General features: G+C 43.6%; 1 protein-coding gene across 5 annotated transcripts in view; it reads right to left on the bottom strand.

Moving 5' to 3' along the window:
- cfap251 (cilia and flagella associated protein 251) overlaps positions 1-11,001 on the bottom strand; it is a 106,310-nt gene extending 95,309 nt beyond the window's left edge. For 3 of the 5 annotated variants that reach the window (XM_068055027.1, XM_068055030.1, XM_068055031.1), the window contains exons 1-3: positions 10,915-10,998; positions 7,734-7,829; positions 2,213-2,770 (exon numbers count right to left, since the gene is read on the bottom strand). In XM_068055027.1, the coding sequence (XP_067911128.1) occupies positions 2,213-2,761 (549 nt within the window). In that variant the 5' untranslated portion in view covers positions 2,762-2,770; positions 7,734-7,829; positions 10,915-10,998. Of the gene's footprint in view, positions 1-2,212; positions 2,771-7,733; positions 7,830-10,914 lie in introns of all 5 variants that reach the window. The other 2 variants (XM_068055032.1, XM_068055029.1) reach the window with 2 other exon arrangements.
- Positions 11,002-22,127: the final 11,126 nt, after the last annotated feature.

Below are 22,127 nucleotides of genomic sequence, written 5' to 3'. Positions count from 1 at the left end.
ATGTAAGGCTCACCGGCCTATAATTTCCTGGATTATCCTTGCTACCCTTCTTAAACAAAGGAACAACATTGGCTATTCTACAGTCCTCTGGGACCTCACCTGTAGCCAATGAGGATGCAAAGATTTCTGTCAAGGCCCCAGCAATTTCTTCCCTTGCCTCCCTTAGTATTCTGGGGTCGATCCCATCAGGCCCTGGGGACTTATCTACCTTAATGCTTTGCAAGACACCCAACACCTCCTCCTTTTTGATAATGAGATGACTGAGACTATCTACACTCCCTTCCCTAGGCTCATCATCCACCAAATCCTTGTCTTTGGTGAATACTGATGCAAAGTACTCATTTAGTACCTCGCCCATTTCCTCTGGCTCCACACATAGATTCCCTTCTCTGTCCTTGAGCGGGCCAACCCTTTCCCTAGTTACCCTCTTGCTCTTTATATATGTATAAAAAGCCTTGGGATTATCCTTAATCCTGTTTGCTAATGACGTCATGACCCCTTTTAGCCCTCCTGACTCCTTGCTCAAGTTCCTTTCTACTGTCTTTATATTCCTCAAGGGATTCATCTGTTCCTAGCCTTCCAGCCCTTACGAATGCTTCCTTTTTCTTTTTGACGATGCTCACAATATCCCGCGTTATCCAAGGTTCCTGAAACTTGCCAAACTTATCCTTCTTCCTCACATGCTGGTCCTGGATTCTAATCAACTGACATTTGAAAGACTCCCACATGTCAGATGTTGATTTACCGTCAAACAGCCGCCCCCAATCTAAATTCTTCAGTTCCTGCCTAATATTGTTATAATTAGCCTTCCCCCAATTTAGCACCTTCACCCGAGGACTACTCTTATCCTTATCCACAAGTACCTTAAAACTTATGGAATTATGGTCACTGTTCCCGAAATGCTCCCCTACTGAAACTTCGACCACCTGGCCGAACACTCAAGATTCGAGATTTGGTGTAAAGTGAAAATGATGTCAAAAAAATGTAATTGCTGCTTTAACAACCAGCTTTAAAATGACTTTTCATATTTCTGACCAACCAGAAAAGAAACATCCGTATTATGGGGAGGTGGTGGTGTCGTGATAATTCACTGAACTAATAATCCAGAGACCCAGGCTAATGCCCCAGAGACAAGGGTTCAAATCCCACCATGGCAGCTGGTGGAATCTAAATTCAATTAGTTTGCAAAAATCAGGAATTGAAAGCTGGTCTCAGTAACGGTGCCATGAAACTATCACTATCACTGATAGTCATAAAACCCCATCTGGTTCACTAATGTTCTTTAAGGAAGGAAATTTTCTGTCCCTACTAGGTCTGTCCTACATGTAATTGCAGACCCACAGCAATGTGGTTGACTTTTAACTGCCCTCTGAAATGGCCTAGCAAGATACTCAGATGTCAAGGGCAATTAGGGATGGGCAACAAATGCTGCCTTACTAGCAACGCCTTTATCCCATGAAAGAATATTAAAAAAATTTTGCATCAGTATTTTCCATTTCCAGTGGAGCCAGGTCATCAATAAAAGACCATGAAGGGACCACTAAACATAAAGCTGCTCTTATAGCACATGTGGTTCAAGTTCTGAAATCAAAACAGAAAATGCTGGAAACACTCCACGTCTGGCAGCATCTGTGAAGTTAACTCTGTTTCTCTCTCCACAGATTCTGCCCGACCTGCTGAGTGTTTCCAGCATTTTCTGTTTTGATTTCAGATTTCCTGCATTCGCAGTATTTTGCTTTTGTATTATTGGTTCAAGTTCTGTTACTGATTTTTTTTTTGCAAAATTAAGTCAACACAGACTATGTCTTATGGACATTGGGATGAAAACTGATGTTTCTGAACAATTATAAACAGTGCCTTAATCGCTTTACAGTGGGCTGAATGGCCTCCTTCTGTGCTGTAAACTCCTATGGTTTCATATTCATTCTGGATTTAGAGTGACTTTAAATATGAAACCTTCCATTAAAAATTAAAACGATAGAAGTATTAATGACAAATTTTAGAAAAAATTCTAAATGATCATACACTTTGAACTTTAAGCTGCAACCTGGCAAAATAACAGCAGCTTCAGAAATGTGCAGTAGCATAACATGAGTCATTGACAGCATGTCTCTCTGTGGACTCTAACTACATGTACAGTATTACCACTTTAAAAAAATCTAAACAAAGTTAAAAAGTAAATAATACTTGTAATGTCATTATCAGTAGCTACCTGTCCTGTGTTTTGAGAAGTTGAGACATAGTCTATTTCTGGACAATTTCCAGGGGCAGACGAAAGCTGGACAATGGTTGGGGTCAGAGCTGAAACTCCTACCTGCACCTGATCCACTTGTTCTTCAACTTTCAATTGTTCTCCAAAACCATCATCATGCACGTTTTCTTCAACTGAATGAGTTTTACCATCAGCTAATGGAAATGATGATTGTCCTGCAGTGCTGATTGACTCTGAACCATCAAAGACCACTGCATTCTGCTGTTCAGTACTTTGACTGGCCTGGTTTACTGTGCCTTCATTTATGATCACATTATCAGTAGTTAGCTGTCCTGTGTCATCAGGAGCTAAAGTACTGTCTTTCTCTGTAGTATTTTCAGGGTCAGAGGAAAACTGAATTTCACCTGGAGCTGGACTTTCTGGTTGCATCGTTACCTCCTGATCAAAATGCTCTTCAACATTCTTAAGTAATTCTTGAGGATCTTCAGGCAGTACCTCTACATCTCCACCTGGTGCATCTTCAGTTGGATCCTGTTCACTTTCAGCCATGTTTAATCACTAAATAAAAGAAAATGTTTCATGAATTAGTCTACAATTCCTCAAATGATAAATCTCCACCTCAGCTGTGTCATTACGTGCAGCTGATTAAAGGCCAGCAAGTATGATGTAGAAGGGGGAGGAAGAGTGAGATGTAAAAATGGCTTGTGCTTCTCCTTGTGGCTAGTTTTGGAACAAGGGAAATCAAGAGGGTGAGGAAAAAAATAGATTAAAATTAGCAAGGGGAGAAACTAGTACCATTGAGAAACATTTCAGAGAAAAAGATAAAGCAATATTAGAGTGGGACAGGTGTGGGATTACTGGGAGGGAGTGCTGCAGGCTGGGACCATTAGGAGATTATGGAATGTAGGAACAGAAACAGACAGTGTGAACCATAGAATAATACAGACAGAGGATGCCATTTGTCCCATTGTGCCTGTACCAGCTCTTTAAAAGAGCGATACAATTAGTCTCATTCCACTGTTACTTCTCCATAGCCCTGCAAATTTCTCCCCTTCAACTAATTATCTAATTCCCTTTTGAAAGTTATCATTGAATCTGCTTCCACCACCCTTCTCAAGCAGTGCAATTCAGATCATAACAAGTTGATGCGTAATTTGTTTTCTTGACATCGCCTCGGTTTTCTTTTTGCCAATTATCTTAAATTTGTGCCTCTGGTTACTGACCCTTCTGCCACTGAAAACAGTTTTTCATCTTCTCTATCAAACCTGCCAGTTTTGTCACATAACTGAAGACTTTCATTCTCTGGTACCATTCTTGTAAATCTCCTCTGAACCCTCTCTAAGGGCTTGACATCCTTCCCAACTTGGCTCAGAATTGGCCACCATACTCTAACCAGTATTTTGTAACTGGTTTAGCTTAACTTCCTAGGTTTTGTACTCGATTCTTAAATGAATAATGCTTTTCTTTTTAAACAGCGTTCTCAGCTTGTCCTGTCACCTTTAAATATTTGTGTACATACAACCCCAGGTCTCTCTGTTCCTGCACCACTTTAAAATGGGGTTCATGATAGATTCAGGATGATCAAGGGCTGCATCTCATCTTGATGTATTGCTTGATGCACAGTTGGGTGCACAGACAGTAGGAGAAAGATGTTTTTCCCCAGCAATGGGAGAAAGAAACCTACTGCTGAAACAAAGAAGGCACGGCTCAAGGTGGTTGAAAAGGTTAGCAGCAGTGAGGTAGTGCCATGCTCCTGGATTCACTGCAGGAAGCACATCAGAAACCTAACTAGGTCAGGAAGGGGGAAGCACAGTACCCTCTTGGGTTTCATTGGTGGGGTTTCTCACAGGTGTCATTTGCTAAGTTTGAAGAGGCTCTCCTTCGTCTCTTAGCAGCCACTCCTAAAGTTTTCTTGAAGGTCCAAAGTGGTCAAGAAGCTTTGATGTAGGATGAAAGCAACATGACAGCTCTTCAAGATTCTGGCGCATACCCTCATAAACCGTTTCTTGTGGTTGCACACCAGCTGAATATCAATTGAATGGAATCCTCTGCAGAATCCTCTTGGTCGATCTGAAGGTACGCAGATTGCCACATGCGTGTAGTCGATGATGCCCACGTCTGTGCGAGCCAGCCAGCATGCAATGTCTATTGCCCGTTCATTCTGACTGGTGACACAGGCAAAGTTGACATAATTGCCAGCCCTGGGAAACAATCCATCAGTGAGCTGCCTAATGCATATATGTGAAGTCAACTGTGAGATCCAGGATATGTTTCTGGTGGCAAAAAGGTTGACAGCAGTGGTCACTTTCACAGACACTGGTAATGCGTAGCCACCAGGTCCAGCTGGGAGCAGGTCTTCTGCTAGGAGGTTACAGATGCCTGGCACCCCACCTGACAACAATCCGAGCCTCTAGAAGCACTGATCTTCTTAGAGGTCAAGCAAACTGAGCCTCTGCCTGTACACCCTGGTTTATGAATAGTCACTCCAGTGAGTTTGCCCCATCTGTTGTCTCCTTTCTGCTGACCACCTATGTCGCTCCACAGCAGACTGTTGCTGATGGTCATTGTTTGAGATCCAATCTAAGGCAGCCATGACACCACCCATCTTGATTTTGCATCTCAATACTTCCAATGTACACAAAATAGCCTCTCAACACAAATCCTCTCAGCAAATCCTACCCCAGTGGAAGGTAAGAAAGCAGCTGTGAGCACTGAGCATTTATTGATATTGTATTTAATGAATTGGTATCAACTATAGCTCAGTGGGTAGCACTCTTGTCTCTGAGTCACAAGGTTCCAGATTCAAGTCCCACCCCAGGATCTGAGCACAAAAATCAAGGCTGACACTCCAGCACAGTAGTGAGGGAATGCTGCACTGTCAGAGGTGCTGTCTTTCTGATGAGACATTAAACTGAGGCCCTGTCTGCCCCCTCAGATGGATGTAAAAGATCCCATGACACTAGATTTGAAGAAGAGTAAGGGAGTTGTCCCCATTGTACTGGCCAATATTTATCCCTCGACCAACATCACAAAAACAGATTATCTGGTCATTATCACATTGCTGTTTGTGGGGGTTGCTCTGTGCAAAATTAGCTGCAACCTTTCCTACATTATAACAGTGACCACACTTCAAAAAAAAAGTACCTTATTGGCTGCAAAGCACTTTGAGTCGTCCAACAGTTGTGAAAAGTGCTATATAAATGCAAGTCTTTCTTTCTTTGCGTGCCTGACTTTTAAATGAACCCCATGAATTGCCTTGCAGTTTTTTGTCACTTAATCATTCCTGCTATCCACCCTATCACAGACCTACGCTTTTGTTCTTTCCTCCCGTATCACAACTTTCCTTTCCCTTCCTCGACTTCTCTGTCTCCATCTCTGGGGATAGGTTGTCTACCAACATCCATTATAAGCCCACCGACTCCCACAGCTACCTCGACTACATTTCTTCACACCCTACCTCCTGTAAGGACTCCATTCCATTCTCCCAGTTTCTCCGTCTCCGACGCATCTGCTCTGATGATGCTACCTTCCATGACAGTGCTTCTGATATGACCTCCTTTTTCCTCAACCGAGGATTTCCCCCCACTGTGGTTGACAGGGCCCTCAACCGTGTCCGACCCATTCCCCGCACCTCTACCCTCACCCCTTCCCCTCCCTCCCAGAACCGTGACAGGGTTCCCCTTGTCCTCACTTTTCATCCCACCAGCCTCCATATCCAAAGGATCATCCTCCGCCATTTTCGCCACCTCCAGCGTGATGCCACTACCAGTCGCATCTTCCCCTCCCTTCTGCTGTCAGCATTCCGAAGGGATCGTTCCCTCCGCGACACCCTGGTCCACTCCTCCATTACCCCCACCACCTCGTCCCCGTCCCAGGGCACCTTCCCCTGCAATCGCAGGAGGTGTAATACCTGCCCATTTACCTCCTCTCTCCTCACTATCCCAGGCCCCAAACACTCCTTTCAGGTGAAGCAGCGATTTACTTGTACTTCTTTCAATGTAGTATACTGTATTCGCTGCTCACAGTGTGGTCTCCTCTACATTGGGGAGACCAAGCGCAGACTGGGTGACCGCTTTGCGGAACATCTCCGCTCAGTCCGCAAGCAGGACCCTGAGCTTCCGGTTGCTTGCCATTTCAACACTCCCCCCTGCTCTCATGCTCACATCTCTGTCCTGGGATTGCTGCAGTGTTCTAGTGAACATCAACGCAAGCTCGAGGAACAGCATCTCATCTACCGATTAGGCACACTACAGCCTGCCGGACTGAACATTGAGTTCAATAATTTCAGAGCATGACAGCCCCCCATTTTACTTTCATTTTTAGTTATTTTTTCTTCCCTTTTTTTTTTACATTCCTTTTTACATTTTTTACAATCTTTTTTTGCATTTATTTCATTTCATCTTAGTTTGTTCAGTTTGCTTAACCACTGTTTTTTTCAGGTTGTTTTTCTTCAGGTTTGCACTTGCTGCTGTTCAATATTCAGTATATTCACACCGAATCTGTACTAATGCTTTGTCTTTCAACACACCATTAACATATTGTTTGCCTTTTCTCCGTGATCTTTTGGTCAGCTATGTGGCCTGGTCCAATCTGCACCTTCTCCTTTGTTATCTCTTGCCCAACCCCCACCTCACTTGTTTATAATCTGTGACTTTTCTAATATTTGTCAGTTCCGAAGAAGGGTCACTGACCCGAAACGTTAACTCTGCTTCTCTTTCCACAGATGCTGCCAGACCTGCTGAGTGATTCCAGCATTTCTTGTTTTTGTTTCACAACTTTCCTTGCTTCTGTACTTGCTTAAAACCTGTTACATCTCTAACTTCTTTTGGTTCTGATGCAAGATCATTGACCTGAAACTTTAACTCTGCTTTTCTCTCAAAACAATGCTGCCAGACCTGAGTATTTCCAGATTTTATATTTTTACTTCAGATTTCCACATCTGCAGTGTTTTACTTTTGCCTTTCAATGGTGAGTTTCAGGAAGCCCAGAAAACCTGTGCATGTGCTGTTAAATTTGAATGCCAATTAAAACATTGTTGGAATACACTTATTTCTATATTCAAACCACAGCCCGTGTCTCCGGAAGAGTTTAGGAAATGCAGCCAAACATGCCTTAGTTAAACCCAGAAGTCTGTGTGTTAGAGCCAGGTTCCGGGCACCCTGTCATTTTCACCAAACCTAACCCTCACCCACACCTAACTCCATACTTTCTTCAATATTAAAATTCCCATCAGTTTTTGCCACAGATTGTTGTCAAAGGCTTTATGCATCACTAATAACAAACAGGTAATGTTTGTACGGCAAGTGAGTTGGACTAGACTGCTGATGTCTTGCCCTCCAAGGGGACCAAACAGTTGGTCTGGACTGTATAATTTGATCCTGCCTGCTGTAGAGTAATTCAAGGTCTCTGCAATATGTAATTCGATCCAGTCATTGTTGGGCAGGCTCCAAAACCCACAGTATGAACACTACTGATTTCAGAGAAGAGACAGGGCTCACAATCTCAGGTTAGAAACACTCACATTGCTTACAGTACCGAATTCAGAGAACGTGCAGTGCTCGCACTTTCGAAAGTGAAACTAGAAAATGCCAGAAATACTCAGTAGCTCAGTCAGCATCTGTGGAGAGAGAAACAGGATTAACATTTCAGGTCAATAACTTTCCATCAGAACGGAGAAAAGTTAGAAATGTAATAACTTTTAAGCAGGTGAAATGGTGGAGGGTGGAAGAGGAACAGGAACAAAAGGGAAGGTCTGTGATAGGGCGGAAGAGCGGAGAGATTAAATGACAAAAGAGCTTGTGGTGTAGGGCCAAAGGGAGTGGCAATGGGACAAGTAAAGAAACAAAAATGTGCTGGGGAGGTGTGAATGGCAGGATGATGAACAGCTGCTGTTCAAAAACAAAAAGAAGAGATAAACAAGAGTAAGACTGAAACATGCAAAGAAAGGGAAACAAAATGGGGGTGGAGATTACCATCTGAAATTGTCAAACTCAATGTTGTGTCCAGAAGGCAGCAAAGTGCCTAATCGAAAGATGAGGTGCTGTTCCTCAAGCTTACATTGAGCTTTACTGGAACACTGCAGCAGGCCAGGAAAGAGAGGTCATCACAAGAGCAAGGTACAGAACTAAAATGACAGACAACCAGAAGCTCAGGGTCAAGCTTGTAGACAAAACGGAGGTATTCAGCAAAGCGATCACCCAATCTGTGCTTGGTCTCCCCAATGTACAGCAGACTGCATTGTGAATAGTGAATATAGTATGTAAATTAAAAAGTACACATAAATTGCTGTTTCACTGAGCAGGACTGCTGGAGTGTTTGGGGTCTTGGACAGTGAGGAGAGAGAAGGTAAAAGGGCAGGTGTTGCATCTTCTGCGCTTGCATGGAAAGGTGCCTTGGGAAGGCGACAGGGTGTTGGGTGTGATTGAGGAGTGGACCAGGGTGTCACGAAGGGAATGGTCCCTTCAGAGTGCTGAAAGGAGAGGGGAAGATGTGGCATCATGCTGGCGGTGACGGAAATAGCGGAGGAGGATCCGTTGAAAATGAAGGCTGGTGTGGTTGAAGATGTGGACAAAGGGGACCCTATCGCGGCTCTGGGAGGGAGGCGAAGGGGTGAAAGCAGGGGTGCAGGAAATGAGACGGGCATGTTCGAGGGCTCTGTCAACCACGGTTGGGGGAGCTGGAGTCCTCGATTGAGGAAAAAGGAAGACATATCAGAAGCGCTGGTATGGAAGGTTGCATCATCAGAACAGACGGCGATGGAGAAACTGGGAGAATGGAATGGAGTTCTTACAGGAAGCAGGGTGTTGGAAAGTTGAGTCCAGGTAGCTGTGGGAGTCAGTGGGCTTATAATGAATATTTGTTGATAGTCTTCCCCTAGAAATGGAGACAGAAAAGTTCGAGGAAGGGAAGTGTCAAAGACGGACCATGTGAAAGAGAGAGAAAGGTGGAGATGGGAAACAAACTTGATGATGTTTTCCAGTTCAGGGCGAGACCAGGAAATAGCACCGATATAGTCATCAATGTCTCAGAAAAAGAGCTGAAGGAGCGGGCCCAAGTAGGACTGGAACAAGGAAGGTTCCACATATCCCACAAAAAGGCAGACATAGATAGAACTGATGCAGTACCCATACCAACATCTTTTATTTGGAGGAAGTGAGTTTCGTTAAAGGAGAAGCTGTTCAATGTGAAAACAAGTTCAGCCAAGTGAAGGAGGGTGGTGGTGAATGGAGACTGGTTGGGCCTCCATTCAAGGGAGAAGCGAAGAGACCCAAGACCATCCTGGTGAAGGATGGAAGTGTAGAGAGATTGGACATCCATGGTGAAGAGGAGATGGTTAGGGCCAGGAAATTGGAAACTGTTAAAGTGATAGAGGGCATCAGAAGAGTCACAAATGTAGGTGGGAAGAGTCAAGACAAGGGAAGAATAAATAGTTGAGACAGCAAGAAATAGAGTTCATATAAGAAGGGGTGGGGAATGGATAGATTTTAACATGAGGAGAAGAACTTTAAAATTGAGGCATTGCTGGACCGGGAGCCAACGTAGGCCAACAAGCACAGGGTGTGATGCAAGGGTATATGTAGCAGAGTTTTAGATGAGCTCAAGTTCATTGAGGATGAAAGATGGGAGGCTGACCAGGAGTACACTGGAGTAGTCAAGTCTGGCAAACAAATTTTTTTAGGAGAACAACTTGTATTTATATAGCACCTTTAACATAAGAAAGTGCCCAAGACATTTCATAAGAGCATTATCAAACAAAATTTGACACTAAGCTACATAAGGGCAGTTGAACAAATGTTTCATCCAAGAAGTAGGTTTTAAGGAGTATCTTAAAGGATGAAAGAGAGGTTAGAACACAGGCAGCATAGTTCTGGGTGAGCTCAAGTTAATGGCGGGTGAAAGGTGGGAGACCAGCCAGCAGAATAGTGGAGTCGAGATAACAAAGGCGTGGATGAGGATGGATCTTTGCAGATGTGCATTGTACAAAATGATAAACAAAAGCAGTGTGTACTGCACACAGCTCCAGCATTTCACATCACACGCAAATGGGGAAATATTTCACACTGTTATATTTTTGTCTTTTCAATAGAACTGCATCGGAGTAGAAGCTAGATGAGCACGTTCGGGTGAAAGCAATAGACGGCTATGTTGACAGGGTTAGATGAAGAGGATTGGGGGTAGGCTCGTATGGCGCATAAACACTGGCATGTACATTCTACGCAAGTCCATGTAATGCCATTTCCCTGGATCTCACGAATTATATTCCTCAGCTTGGAATGATACTACAAAACACCACAAACACCACACCCGTGCTCCCGCCATCAGACTACCAATAAACAACACTACGGCAAAATAATATTATTTAATTTTATACTTCCTTTGCCTCAGTTTAATTTATTAGTTGCACTCCTCTAAAAAGGGGCACTTTAATTTGTCTCATGTGTTTTATTTAGAAAATATAAATATAGAAAAGAACAAAATAGAATTTTACCGAAACGGTAAACTGCACATATTTCCCAAGATTAGGCTTGATTTCCCGTTTTGAAAGATTGAAAGGGGCCTTCTCCTGAGCGGAGTAGGAGAGGCCCTCTTTCGGCCTGTCCCAGGCCCCCTGCACGTCTCGACTGGCAGGTCAGTGACACAGGGAATGATTCAATTCGACAATATTACCAATACCTTCCCGCTTTAGAATAATCATCACTTACCCGCCGGGTTCTGTACTTTAAAAAACAGTCTCTCTGAACAAGGCCTCAGCTCACGTGGCGGTTCATGGCTGTTGCTAGGATACAGGTAACAACGAACTAGTTACCATGGGCACTGGTGGAACAGTGATCTCATGATTTCGACGTCGCTCATTGGATCGCATGTATTGTGACGAATTGATTGTATGTCTCATTCCAGGCTCACGACATAGATCGATGGATTATCTCATTGTTGTTTAAATTCTTTGGCCAAATGCACCCACTTATTCACTTCTGTTCATCCTTACTAAAGTGGCAATGATCAATGAAAGAGACACAAAACAATCAAAAAAAATTTGACTAAAGTAAAATGTCCAGTGTTTGATTACTTCCCACCTAGTCAATTGGAGCGAATTTTAATAAATCATTGCAGTCAATTGTATTGTAATAATATTGTCTTCATGAAAATGTATTTGGTAAATCATTGTTGTTTGGAGAAGGAGAAGCATCACAAAAGGCTTTCGTCATAGTATCAGATGTAAAGATTTTTCCAAACACCTTAAAATTGAGTTGATTGTAAATAAATAAAATGTTTTCTACTTTTGCATAAAGAGTGTATTTTAATGGCTTAACTTCCAATTATTTTCATGAGGTTGGATTGTCCTTTCACTGTAGTATGAGCTAAAATTTGATTATTTGACACTAGATACACGGGATACCTCCTAAAAGCACAGCATCGATAGAGAAAAAGATTATATAATTTAAATTAGGAAATTTAACCAACCAACATAATGACTAAAGTGAATAATTTTCCAATGTTAATTATCAGTGGTTAATTAAAACACAAATTGTGTGTAAGTTAATTAGAGATAGTATGATGCATACAGATACAAGCATCCTTCTCCAGTTAGGAGGGTAGTCCTTCAAGTCTGCAAAAGTGTGAGGTCAATATTGCTTATTTCTTTTTTACTTGCGTTAAATATTGACATTTATGATTGGCAAGGTGCAAATTTTGCATCTTACACAAAGTTCTCACCATGGTAATTAAAAAGCCACTGATTCGTAATCAAGTTAGGTTAAAATTAAAACGAGATCTTTAATTTATTTAGGTCAAAACTAAATAGCATTTATATACTGCTTTATCACATTGTCGAACACCTCAAAGCACGTCACACAATGATTATTTTTGGAATACAGTAACTTATGTATGCAAATCCATATTCAAGCTCTGGGTACTGTTTCCATTTCAGCTGTTCTCACATGAAAGCAAGTCTCATCATACATGATAAAGTACCTGAACATGCTACCTTGGTCAAAAGACATAAATCCCACTCCAGGACGTACACAACCGCCAACTAGTAATGAAGGTGAAACTTTCCTTTAAAACTGACAGCAACCTCCGGAGTCCACAGGTGCGCAGTTAAACACAGAAATCCAGAAATTGCTGTCAGTGATTCTATACTTTCCCCGTAGGGTGCACTTTTGAAGTCTCCACAGATGGAAACCAATTAGAAATCACTAAACTAATAAGAACATCCACTTTTGTGCTGTTATATCACTGTTTTTAAAAAACCTAGTAAAGTTGTGCCTTGTTAATGAGGCATAATTACTTTTTAACAGCATACCAAGTCATAACTACTGCTGAAGAACCTCTCTGGCCCTGAGAACTAATTTTATATTTGTCCATCAAACATTTCCACTCAAAAATTCCATAGTTTTGTAATATAGTAAAAATATATATATATTTTTAAAGTTTGATATTTCAGCTTCTAATTGTGTATGTCCCAATCTTCATTTCACTCAGCAAAATTTATAAAAAGTTTATTTTACTTCCTGGTTTGCTATCTGAGAATTCTTTAATGTGATTGGCTGTTTTCCCTGCTTGATGACATCACTATGGCTAGACACCTGGAGATCCCCTTGACTTGATACCATATTCAAATTAACATTGGGACAGGTGAAATGCACGCCAGAGATTGTCAGATCTTTATGGGCAGCATTCTTGGAAGTCAATGATAAGCACCACTGCTTTGCCACTGATAGCAAATTTGTGGACATTAGCTTGGCTAACACTTCAATGCCATACTGAGGCAGTGCTACATTTTCCAAAATGCATCTTTTGGAGAGGTTAAACTGAGGCCCTGATTGCCTGCTCAATTGGATGTCAAAGATCCCAAGGAAACTATTCAAATGCAGGAGTGCTCCTGAGTGGTCTAGCCAACATTTCTTCTTCTTTGGCCTCCTTATCTCGAGAGACAATGGGTAAGCGCCTGGAGGTGGTCAGTGGTGTGTGGAGCAGCGCCTGGAGTGGCTATAAAGGCCAATTCTAGAGTGACAGGCTCTTCCACAGGTGCCGCAGAAAAATTTGATTGTCGGGGCTGTTACACAGTTGGCTCTCCCCTTGCGCTTTTGTCTTTTTTCCTGCCAACTGCTAAGTCTCTTCGACTGGCCACACTTTAGCCCTGCCTTTATGGCTGCCCGCCAGCTCTGGCGAACGCTGGCAACTGACTCCCAAGACTTGTGATCAATGTCACAGGACTTCATGTCGTGTTTGCAGACGTCTTTAAAGCGGAGACATGGACGGCCGGTGGGTCTGATACCAGTGGCGAGCTCGCTATACAATGTGTCTTTGGGGATCCTGCCATTTTCCATGCGGCTCACATGGCCAAGCCATCTCAAGCGCCGCTGACTCAGTAGTGTGTATAAGCTGGGGATGTTGGTCGCCTCGAGGACTTCTGTGTTGGAGATACAGTCCTGCCACCTGATGCCAAGTATTTTCCGGAGGCAGCGAAGATGGAATGAATTGAGACGTCGCTCTGGACTGACATACGTTGTCCAGGCCTCGCTGCCATAGAGCAAGGTACTGAGGACACAGGCTTGATACACTCGGACTTTTGTGTTACGTGTCAGTGCGCCATTTTCCCACACTCTCTTGGCCAGTCTGGACATAGCAGTGGAAGCCTTTCCCATGCGCTTGTTGATTTCTGCATCGAGAGATAGGTTACTGGTGATAGTTGAGCCTAGGTAGGTGAACTCTTGAACCACTTCCAGAGCGTGGTCGCCAATATTGATGGATGGAGCATTTCTGATGTCCTGCCCCATGATGTTCGTTTTCTTGAGGCTGTTGGTTAGGCCAAATTCATTGCAGGCAGCCGCAAACCTGTCGATGAGACTCTGCAGGCACTCTTCAGTGTGAGATGTTAAAGCAGCATCGTCAGCAAAGAGGAGTTTCCTGATGAGGACTTTCCGTACTTTGGACTTCGCTCTTAGACGGGCAAGGTTGAACAACCTGCCCCCTGATTTTGTGTGGAGGAAAATTCCTTCTTCAGAAGACTTGAACGCATGTGAGAGCAGCAGGAAGAAGAAAATCCCAAAAAGTGTGGGTGCGAGAACACAGCCCTGTTTCACGCCACTCAGGATAGGAAAGGGGTCTGAAGAGGTGCCGCCATGTGGTCTAGCCAACATTTATTACACAACTAACTCCAACAAAACAGGTTAATTGGTCAATTATATATCATTGTCAGTTGTGGGTCTTTATAGAAACATGGATGGCTCCTTGTATACTATCTTTTGAAATAAGGTTTTTTTTGTAAAATTTGGTGGAAAATGTAAAGTTAAAATTACTGAGATGTTTGTTTGAAGTATACCATAAGACATTACAGGATTGTTCTCCTTAGAGCCGATGAGAATTTTTTTTCTCTCACAGAGGGATGTTAAGATCTGGAATACATTATTTGAAAAGGTGGTGGAAGCAAATTCCATAAGAACTTTCAAAAGGCAATGTACTTGAGGAGGACTGATTTGCAGGGTTATTAGGAAAAGTTAGGACCTGGGATTAAGTTTGACAGTTCTTTCCAAAGAGCCGACACAAGCACAACAGCCAAATAGTCTCCTTCTGTACTGTAAGATCCTACGATTCTAAAAGATTTGGCAATTCTGAGCAAAACCAATTTTGCAATGGAGGTGCTTCAATAAGGCTTAAATAATTTGTTAAATGCACTTCAGGTTTATTTTGAATTTTGTTAATTGCATTATTACAAACAATTTCCTCATGTCCTTCGGAAACATCACAACATGATTTCAGAAATGCCACACATCACGGATGAACTCCCAAATCTACTAATTCTTTTATCCCATCACTGCAAATGATTAATAATATTTAAAGAGGGTTTATTAAGATTGGTGGTACCAGACTGCTCCAAGTGCTTGTAAAGCAACACCCTAGTAACAGACAGTATGTTCAGGAGATATGGAGAGAAAAATTTGAGGAAAAATGTGACTCATGAAATATATTTAAAGGGAGTAGGTGACAGTAGGTCCACACACACTGCCTTTTATCTATGGGATCTGCATTTTAATCTAACCTAGCCTGAAGATATTCTGATCCACACTGAAAGTAAGAGTCCTATAAAAAAAATTTCAGGAAGAAAGTACGGTTTGCCTACTTATACTGCCCTTGAACAAAAGGTCTTCTATAGAAAACTATTGATGGAGGCAGAAGACTAAATGAGTTCACATCAATGTTTCCCAGGAAGAGGACTTTGACAAAGTTAAGGTAAACAATGAGGTTCCTGCGATACTGGATGAAATAAAAATAAAGAGATATTGGTACTTAAAGTGGATAAGTCACCCACGCCAGACAGGAAGCTTAGTAAAGTAAGGGTAGAAATTGCGAGGTGCTGGCCATTATCTGCCAATGCTCCTTAGATACAAGGATGGTGACAAAGGACTGGAGGACTGCAAATCTTACACCCTTGTTCAAAAAAGAGAAGGATGAACTTGGCAATTACATGCCAGTCAATTTGGAGTGGGGTGGGGGGAGCGGGGAAGCTTTTAGAAACAATAATCCTGGAGAAAATTATCTGTCGTAGAAAAAGCACAAACTCGTAAAGGAAAGCCAGCAGGGATTTGTTAAGGGCAAATCGTGCTTGACTAACTTGATTGAATTTTTTGATAAGCTAACGGAGAGGGTGGATGAGGGCAGTGCAGTTGATATTGTGTATAAGGACATTCAAAAGGTATTAGATAAAGTACCACATATTAGGCTGGTTAGCAAAACTGAAGCCCATGGGATAAAAGGGGCAGTAGCAACATGGACACAAAATTGGCTAAAGGATAGAAAAGAGAGGAGTAGCGAATGGTTGTTTTACAGACTCCTTTTCCTTTTGGCCTCCTTATCTCGAGAGACAATGGGTAAGCACCTGGAGGTGGTCAGTGGTGTGTGGAGCAGCGCCTAGAGTGGCAGGCTCTTCCACAGGTGCTGCAGAAAAATGTGATTGTCGGGGCTATTACACAGTTGGCTCTTCCCTTGCGCCTCTGTCTTTTTTCCTGCCAACTGCTAAGTCTCTTCGACTCGCCACACTTTAGCCCCGCCTTTATGGCTGTCCGCCAGCTCTGGCGAACGCTGGTAACTGACTCCCACGACTTGTGATCAATGTCACAGGATTTCATGTTGCGTTTGCAGACGTCTTTAAAGCGGAGACATGGACGGCTGATGGGTCTGATACCAGTGGCGAGCTCGCTGTACAATGTGGCTTTGGGAATCCTGCCATCTTCCATGCGGCTCACATGGCCAAGCCATCTCAAGCGCCGCTGACTCAGTAGTGTGTATAAGCTGGGGATGTTGGCCGCCTCGAGGACTTCTGTGTTGGAGATACGGTCCTGCCACCTGATGCCAAGTATTCTCCGGAGGCAGTGAAGATGGAATGAATTGAGATGTCGCTCTTGGCTGACATACGTTGTCCAGGCCTCGCTGCCATAGAGCAAGGTACTGAGGACACAGGCTTGATACACTCCGTGTCAGTGCGCCATTTTCCCACACTCTCTTGGCCAGTCTGGACATAGCAGTGGAAGCCTTTCCCATGCGCTTGTTGATTTCTGCATCTAGAGACAGGTTACTGGTGATAGTTGAGCCTAGGTAGGTGAACTCTTGAACCGCTTCCAGAGCGTGGTCGCCAATATTGATGGATGGAGCATTTCTGACGTCCTGCCCCATGATGTTCGTTTTCTTGAGGCTGATGGTTAGGCCAAATTCATTGCAGGCAGCCGCAAACCTGTCGATGAGACTCTGCAGGCACTCTTCAGTGTGAGATGTTAAAGCAGCATCGTCAGCAAAGAGGAGTTCCCTGATGAGGACTTTCCGTACTTTGGACTTCGCTCTTAGACGGTCAAGGTTGAACAACCTGCCCCCTGATCTTGTGTGGAGGAAAATTCCTTCTTCTGAGGACTTGAACACATGTGAAAGCAGTAGGGAGAAGAAAATCCCAAAAAGTATGGGTGCAAGAACACAGCCCTGTTTCACACCACTCAGGATAGGAAAGGGGTCTGATGAGGAGCACCATGTTGATTTGTGCCTTTCATATTGTCATGGAATGAGGTGATGATACTTAGTAGCTTTGGTGGGCATCCAATCTTTTCTAGTAGTCTGAAGAGACCACGTCTGCTGATGAGGTCAAAGGCTTTGGTGAGATCAATGAAAGCAATGTAGTGGGGCATCTGTTGTTCATGGCATTTCTCCTGTATCTGACGAAGGGAGAACAGCATGTCAACGGTCGATCTCTCTGCACGAAAGCCACACAGAGAGATCGACCGTTGACATGCTGTTTACAGACTGAAGGGAGGTATACAGTGGCAATCATCAAGGTTCAGAACTAGGACTGTGACTGATTTTTATATACATTAGTGATTTGGGGGCACATGGCACAATTTCAAAATGCAGATAACACAAAACTTGGAAGTGTAGTAAACAATGAGAAAGAAAATGATAGATTTCAAGAGAACATAAGACATCCTGAAACTAGTTTCTTAAACTTAAAAGCAATTACAAAGGTATGAAGAACAGTTGGCTACAGTGGACTGGGAAAATAGGTTAAAAGGCAAGACAGTAGATAAGTAGTGGCAGACATTCAAGGAAATATTTCATAACTCTCAACAAAGATATATACCAGTGAGAAAGACTCTACGAAAAGGATGCACCATCCATGTCTAACTGAAATTGAAAGAAAAATCGTACAATGCTGCAAAGAATAGTGGTAAGCCGAAAGATTGAGAAAATTTTAGAAACCAGCAAAGGATGACTTAAAAAGCAAAGAAGGAGAAATTAGAATATGAGAGTAAACTAGCAAAAAATATAAAAACAGATAGTAAGAGCTTCTACAAACATATAAAAAGGAAGAGAGTAGCTAAAGTAAATGTTGGTCTCTTAGAGAATGATTCTGGAGAGTTAATAATGGGAAAGAAGGAAATGGCAGAGGCTTTGAACACATATTTTGTATGTCTTCATGGAAGACACAAAATATCCCAAGAATAGTAGAAAATCAAGGGCAAAAGGGAGGGACTTAAAACAATCACCATCACTAGAGAAGAAGTACTAGGAAAACTAATGGGACTGAAGGCTGCCGAGTCCCCTGAATCTAATAGCCTGCATCTTAGGGTCTTAAAAGAAGTGGTTGCAGAAATAATAGAAGAATTGATTGTAATCTTCCAAAGTTTCCCATATTCTGAAAAGGTCCCAGCAGATTGGAAAACTGCAAATGTAATACCTCTAATCAAAAAATAAAGGGAGACAGAAAGCAGGAAACTATAGGCCAATTGGCCTAACATCTGACATTGGCAAATTTCTGGAATCCATTAAGGAAATAGTAGCAGGACATTTGGAAAATCGTAATACAATCAAGCAGAGTCAACATGGATTTGTAAAAGGAAAATCCTGTTTGACAAATTAGAGTTCTTTGAGGACATATCAAGCAGGGTGGATAAAGGGGAACCTGTAGATGTAGTGTAGTTGGATTTCCAAAAGGCATTCAAAAAGGTGCCACATAAAAGGTCACTGCACAAGAGCTCATGGTGTTGAAGATAATATGGATATGCATGAATAGAGGCAAAATACTGCGGATGCTGGAAATCTGAAATAAAAACAAGAAATGCTGGAACCACTCAGCAGGTCTGGCAGCATCTGTGGAAAGAGAAGCAGAGTTAACGTTTCGGGTCAGGCATCCTGATGCCCCAATCAACAACCCCCCCTCCCCCATCAACCACCCTTTTGCCTTGCCAGGGCCCGACCGATCACTCCTGGCAAGGCCCCAAAAACGCACCTTTTCCCAAGGCTGTCCTTCCTCTTCTTGTTGAAGCTGGGTTGCAGTCCCAGCAGTGGCCACCGCTCCCAGTGGCACTACTGAGACTAAGAGCTGCCAGCCCGCTGATTAGCTGGCAGCTCTATTGGGCAGGACTTCCTGCCTCAATGAGGTTGATGTCCCGCCTCAGACCAATTAAGGGCCTGGGGACTGTAAAATGCGGTCTGGATCCCCAGGCTAATCGGAGGCGAGATCCTCACTGACTTTGCGTTTGGTGGCCGGCTCCCATCCGACACAAGTAAAATTCCGGCCAAAGAGTCTGCAAAGGGATATAGATACATTAAGTGAGTGAGCAAAAAATTGGTAGTTGGAGTATAATTTGGGGACATCCTGGCCCACTGGCAGGACAGACGCAGCACAGGCAGCGGCACAGTGGTATACAGTTGGGAGGGAGTTGCCCTGGGAGTCACCCTGGGAGTCCTCAACATTGACTCCGGACCCCATGAAGTCACATGGCATCAGATCAAACATGGACAAGGAAACCTCCTGCCGATTACAACCTACCGCTCTCCCTCAACTGATGAATCAGTACTCCTCCATGTTGACCACCACTTGGAGGAAGCACAGAGAGTAGCAAGGACATGGAATGTATTCTGGGTGGGGGACTTCAATGTCCATAACCAAGAGTGGCTCAGTAACACCACTACTGACTGAACCGTAATGGACATAGCTGCTAGACTGGGTACGCGGCAGGTGGTGACGGAACCAACAAGAGGGAAAAACATATTTGACCTCGTCCTCACCAATCTGCCTGCTGTAGATGCATTAGTCCATGACAGTATTAGTAGAAGTCACCACCACACAGTCCTTGTGGAGACAAAGTCCTGCCTTCACATTGAGGATACCCTCCATCGTGTCGTGCTAAATGGGATTAATTTCGAACTGATCTAGCAGTGCAAAACTGGGCATCCATGAGGCACTGTGGGCCATCAGCAGCAGCAGAATTGTACTCAGCCACAATCTGTAACCTCATAGCACAGCATATCCCCCACTCTACCATTATCGTCAAGCCGGGAGACCAACACCAGTTCAATGAACAGTGCAGACGGGCATGCCAGGAGCAGCACCAGGCATATCTCATAATGAGCTGTCAACCTGGTGAAGCGACAACACATGACTACTTGCATGCCAAATTGCATAAGCAACATGCGATAGACAGAGCTAAGCGATCCCATAACCAACAGATCAGATCTAAGCTCTGAAGTCCTGCCACATTCAACCATGAATGGTGGTGAACAATTTAACAACTAACTGGAGGAGGTGGCTCCACAAATATCCCCATCCTCAATGATGGGGGAGCCCAGCACATCAGTACAAAAGAGAAGGCTGAAGCATTTGCAACAACCTTCAGCCAGAAGTGCCGAGTCGATGATCCATCTCGGCCTCCTCCTGCAGTCCCCAGCATTACAGATGCCAGAATTCAGCCAATTCGATTCACTCTGCGTGATATCAAGAAACGACTGAAGGCACTGGATACTGCAAAGGCTATGGGCCCTGACAATATTCCAGCAATAGGACTGAAGATCTGTGCTCCAGAACTTGTCGTGCCCCTAACCAAGCTGTTCCAGTACAGCTACAACACTGGCATCTACCCAGCAATGTGGAAAATTGTTCAAGTATGTGCTGGACACAAAAAGCAGGACAACCCGGCCAAATGCAGCAAGATCTGGACAATATCCAGGCTTGGGCTGATAAGTTGCAAGTAACATTCATGCCACACGTGCCAGGCGATGACCATCTCCAACAAGAATCTAACCATCTCCCCTTGACATTCAATGGCATTACCATTGCTGAATCCCCACTATCAACATCCTAGGGGTTATCATTGACCAGAAACTGAACTGGAGTAGCCATATAAATACCGTGGCTACAAGAGCAGGTCAGAGGGTAGGAATCCTGCAGCGAGTATCTCACCTTCTGACTCCCCAATGCCTGTCCACCATCCACAAGGCAGGAGTGTGATGGAATACTCTCCACTTGCCTGGACGGGTGCAGTTCCAAAAACACTCAAGAAGCTCAGCACCATCCAGGACAAAGCAGTCTGCTTGATCGGCAGCCCATCCCCAAACATTCACTCCCTCCACCACCAACGCAGAGTAGCAGCAGTGTGTACCATCTACAACATGCACTGCAGCAACGCACCAAGGCTCCTTAGACAGCACCTTCCAAACCCTCTACCACCTAGAAGGACAAGGGCAGCAAATGCATGGGACCACCACCTGCAAGTTCCCCTCCAAACCACACACCATCCTGACTTTGAACTATATTGCCATTCCTTCACTGTCGCTGGGTCAAGATCCTGGAACTCCCTTCCTAATAGAACTGTGGGTGTACCTAGCCTTGGACTGCAGCAGTTCAACAAGGCAGCTCACCACCACCTTTTCAAGGGCAATTAGGGATGCGCAATAAATGCTGGCCTAGCCAGCAACACCCATGTCCCATGAATGAATAAAAAAAAAAAAGAGGTTGTCCACTTTGGCGGGAAGAACAAAAAATAGAATATTTAAATAGAGAGAGACTGCAGAATGCTGTGGTAGAGGGATCTGGGTGTCCTTGTACATGAATCACAAAAAGATAGCATGCAGGTACAGCAAGTAATTAGGAAGACAAATGGAATGTTGGCCTTTATTGCAAGGGGGATGGAGTATAAAAGTAGGGAAACCTTACTACAACTGTACTGGGTGCTGGTGAGACCACACCTAGAGTACTGTTTAGTTTTGGTTTCCTTATTTAAGGGGGATATACTAGCATTGGCAGCTGTTCAGAGAAAGTTCACTAGGTTGACTTTACGAGGAAAGACTGAGCAGGTTGGGCCTATATTCATTGGAGTTTAGGAGAGTTTTTTTATTTGTACTGAGCTAGACAGATTTTTGATCTACAAAGGAGTAAAGGATCATGGGTTACAGGCAGGAAACTGGAATTAAGGCCACAATCAGATTGAACATGATCTTATTGAATGGCAGAGCAGCTTGAGGGGTCAAAATGGCCTACTCCGGCTCCTATTTCTTATAAGACAGGTTGATGGAATGAGCAGACACGTGGCACATTAAATTTAACGCAGAAAAGTGTGAGGTGGTATATTTTGGTAGGAAGAACCAGGAAAGA

Source organism: Heterodontus francisci, chromosome 23 (assembly GCF_036365525.1).
Source record: "Heterodontus francisci isolate sHetFra1 chromosome 23, sHetFra1.hap1, whole genome shotgun sequence".
Taxonomy (NCBI): Eukaryota; Metazoa; Chordata; class Chondrichthyes; order Heterodontiformes; family Heterodontidae; genus Heterodontus; species Heterodontus francisci.
This window is presented reverse-complemented; position numbering and strand designations above follow the sequence as displayed.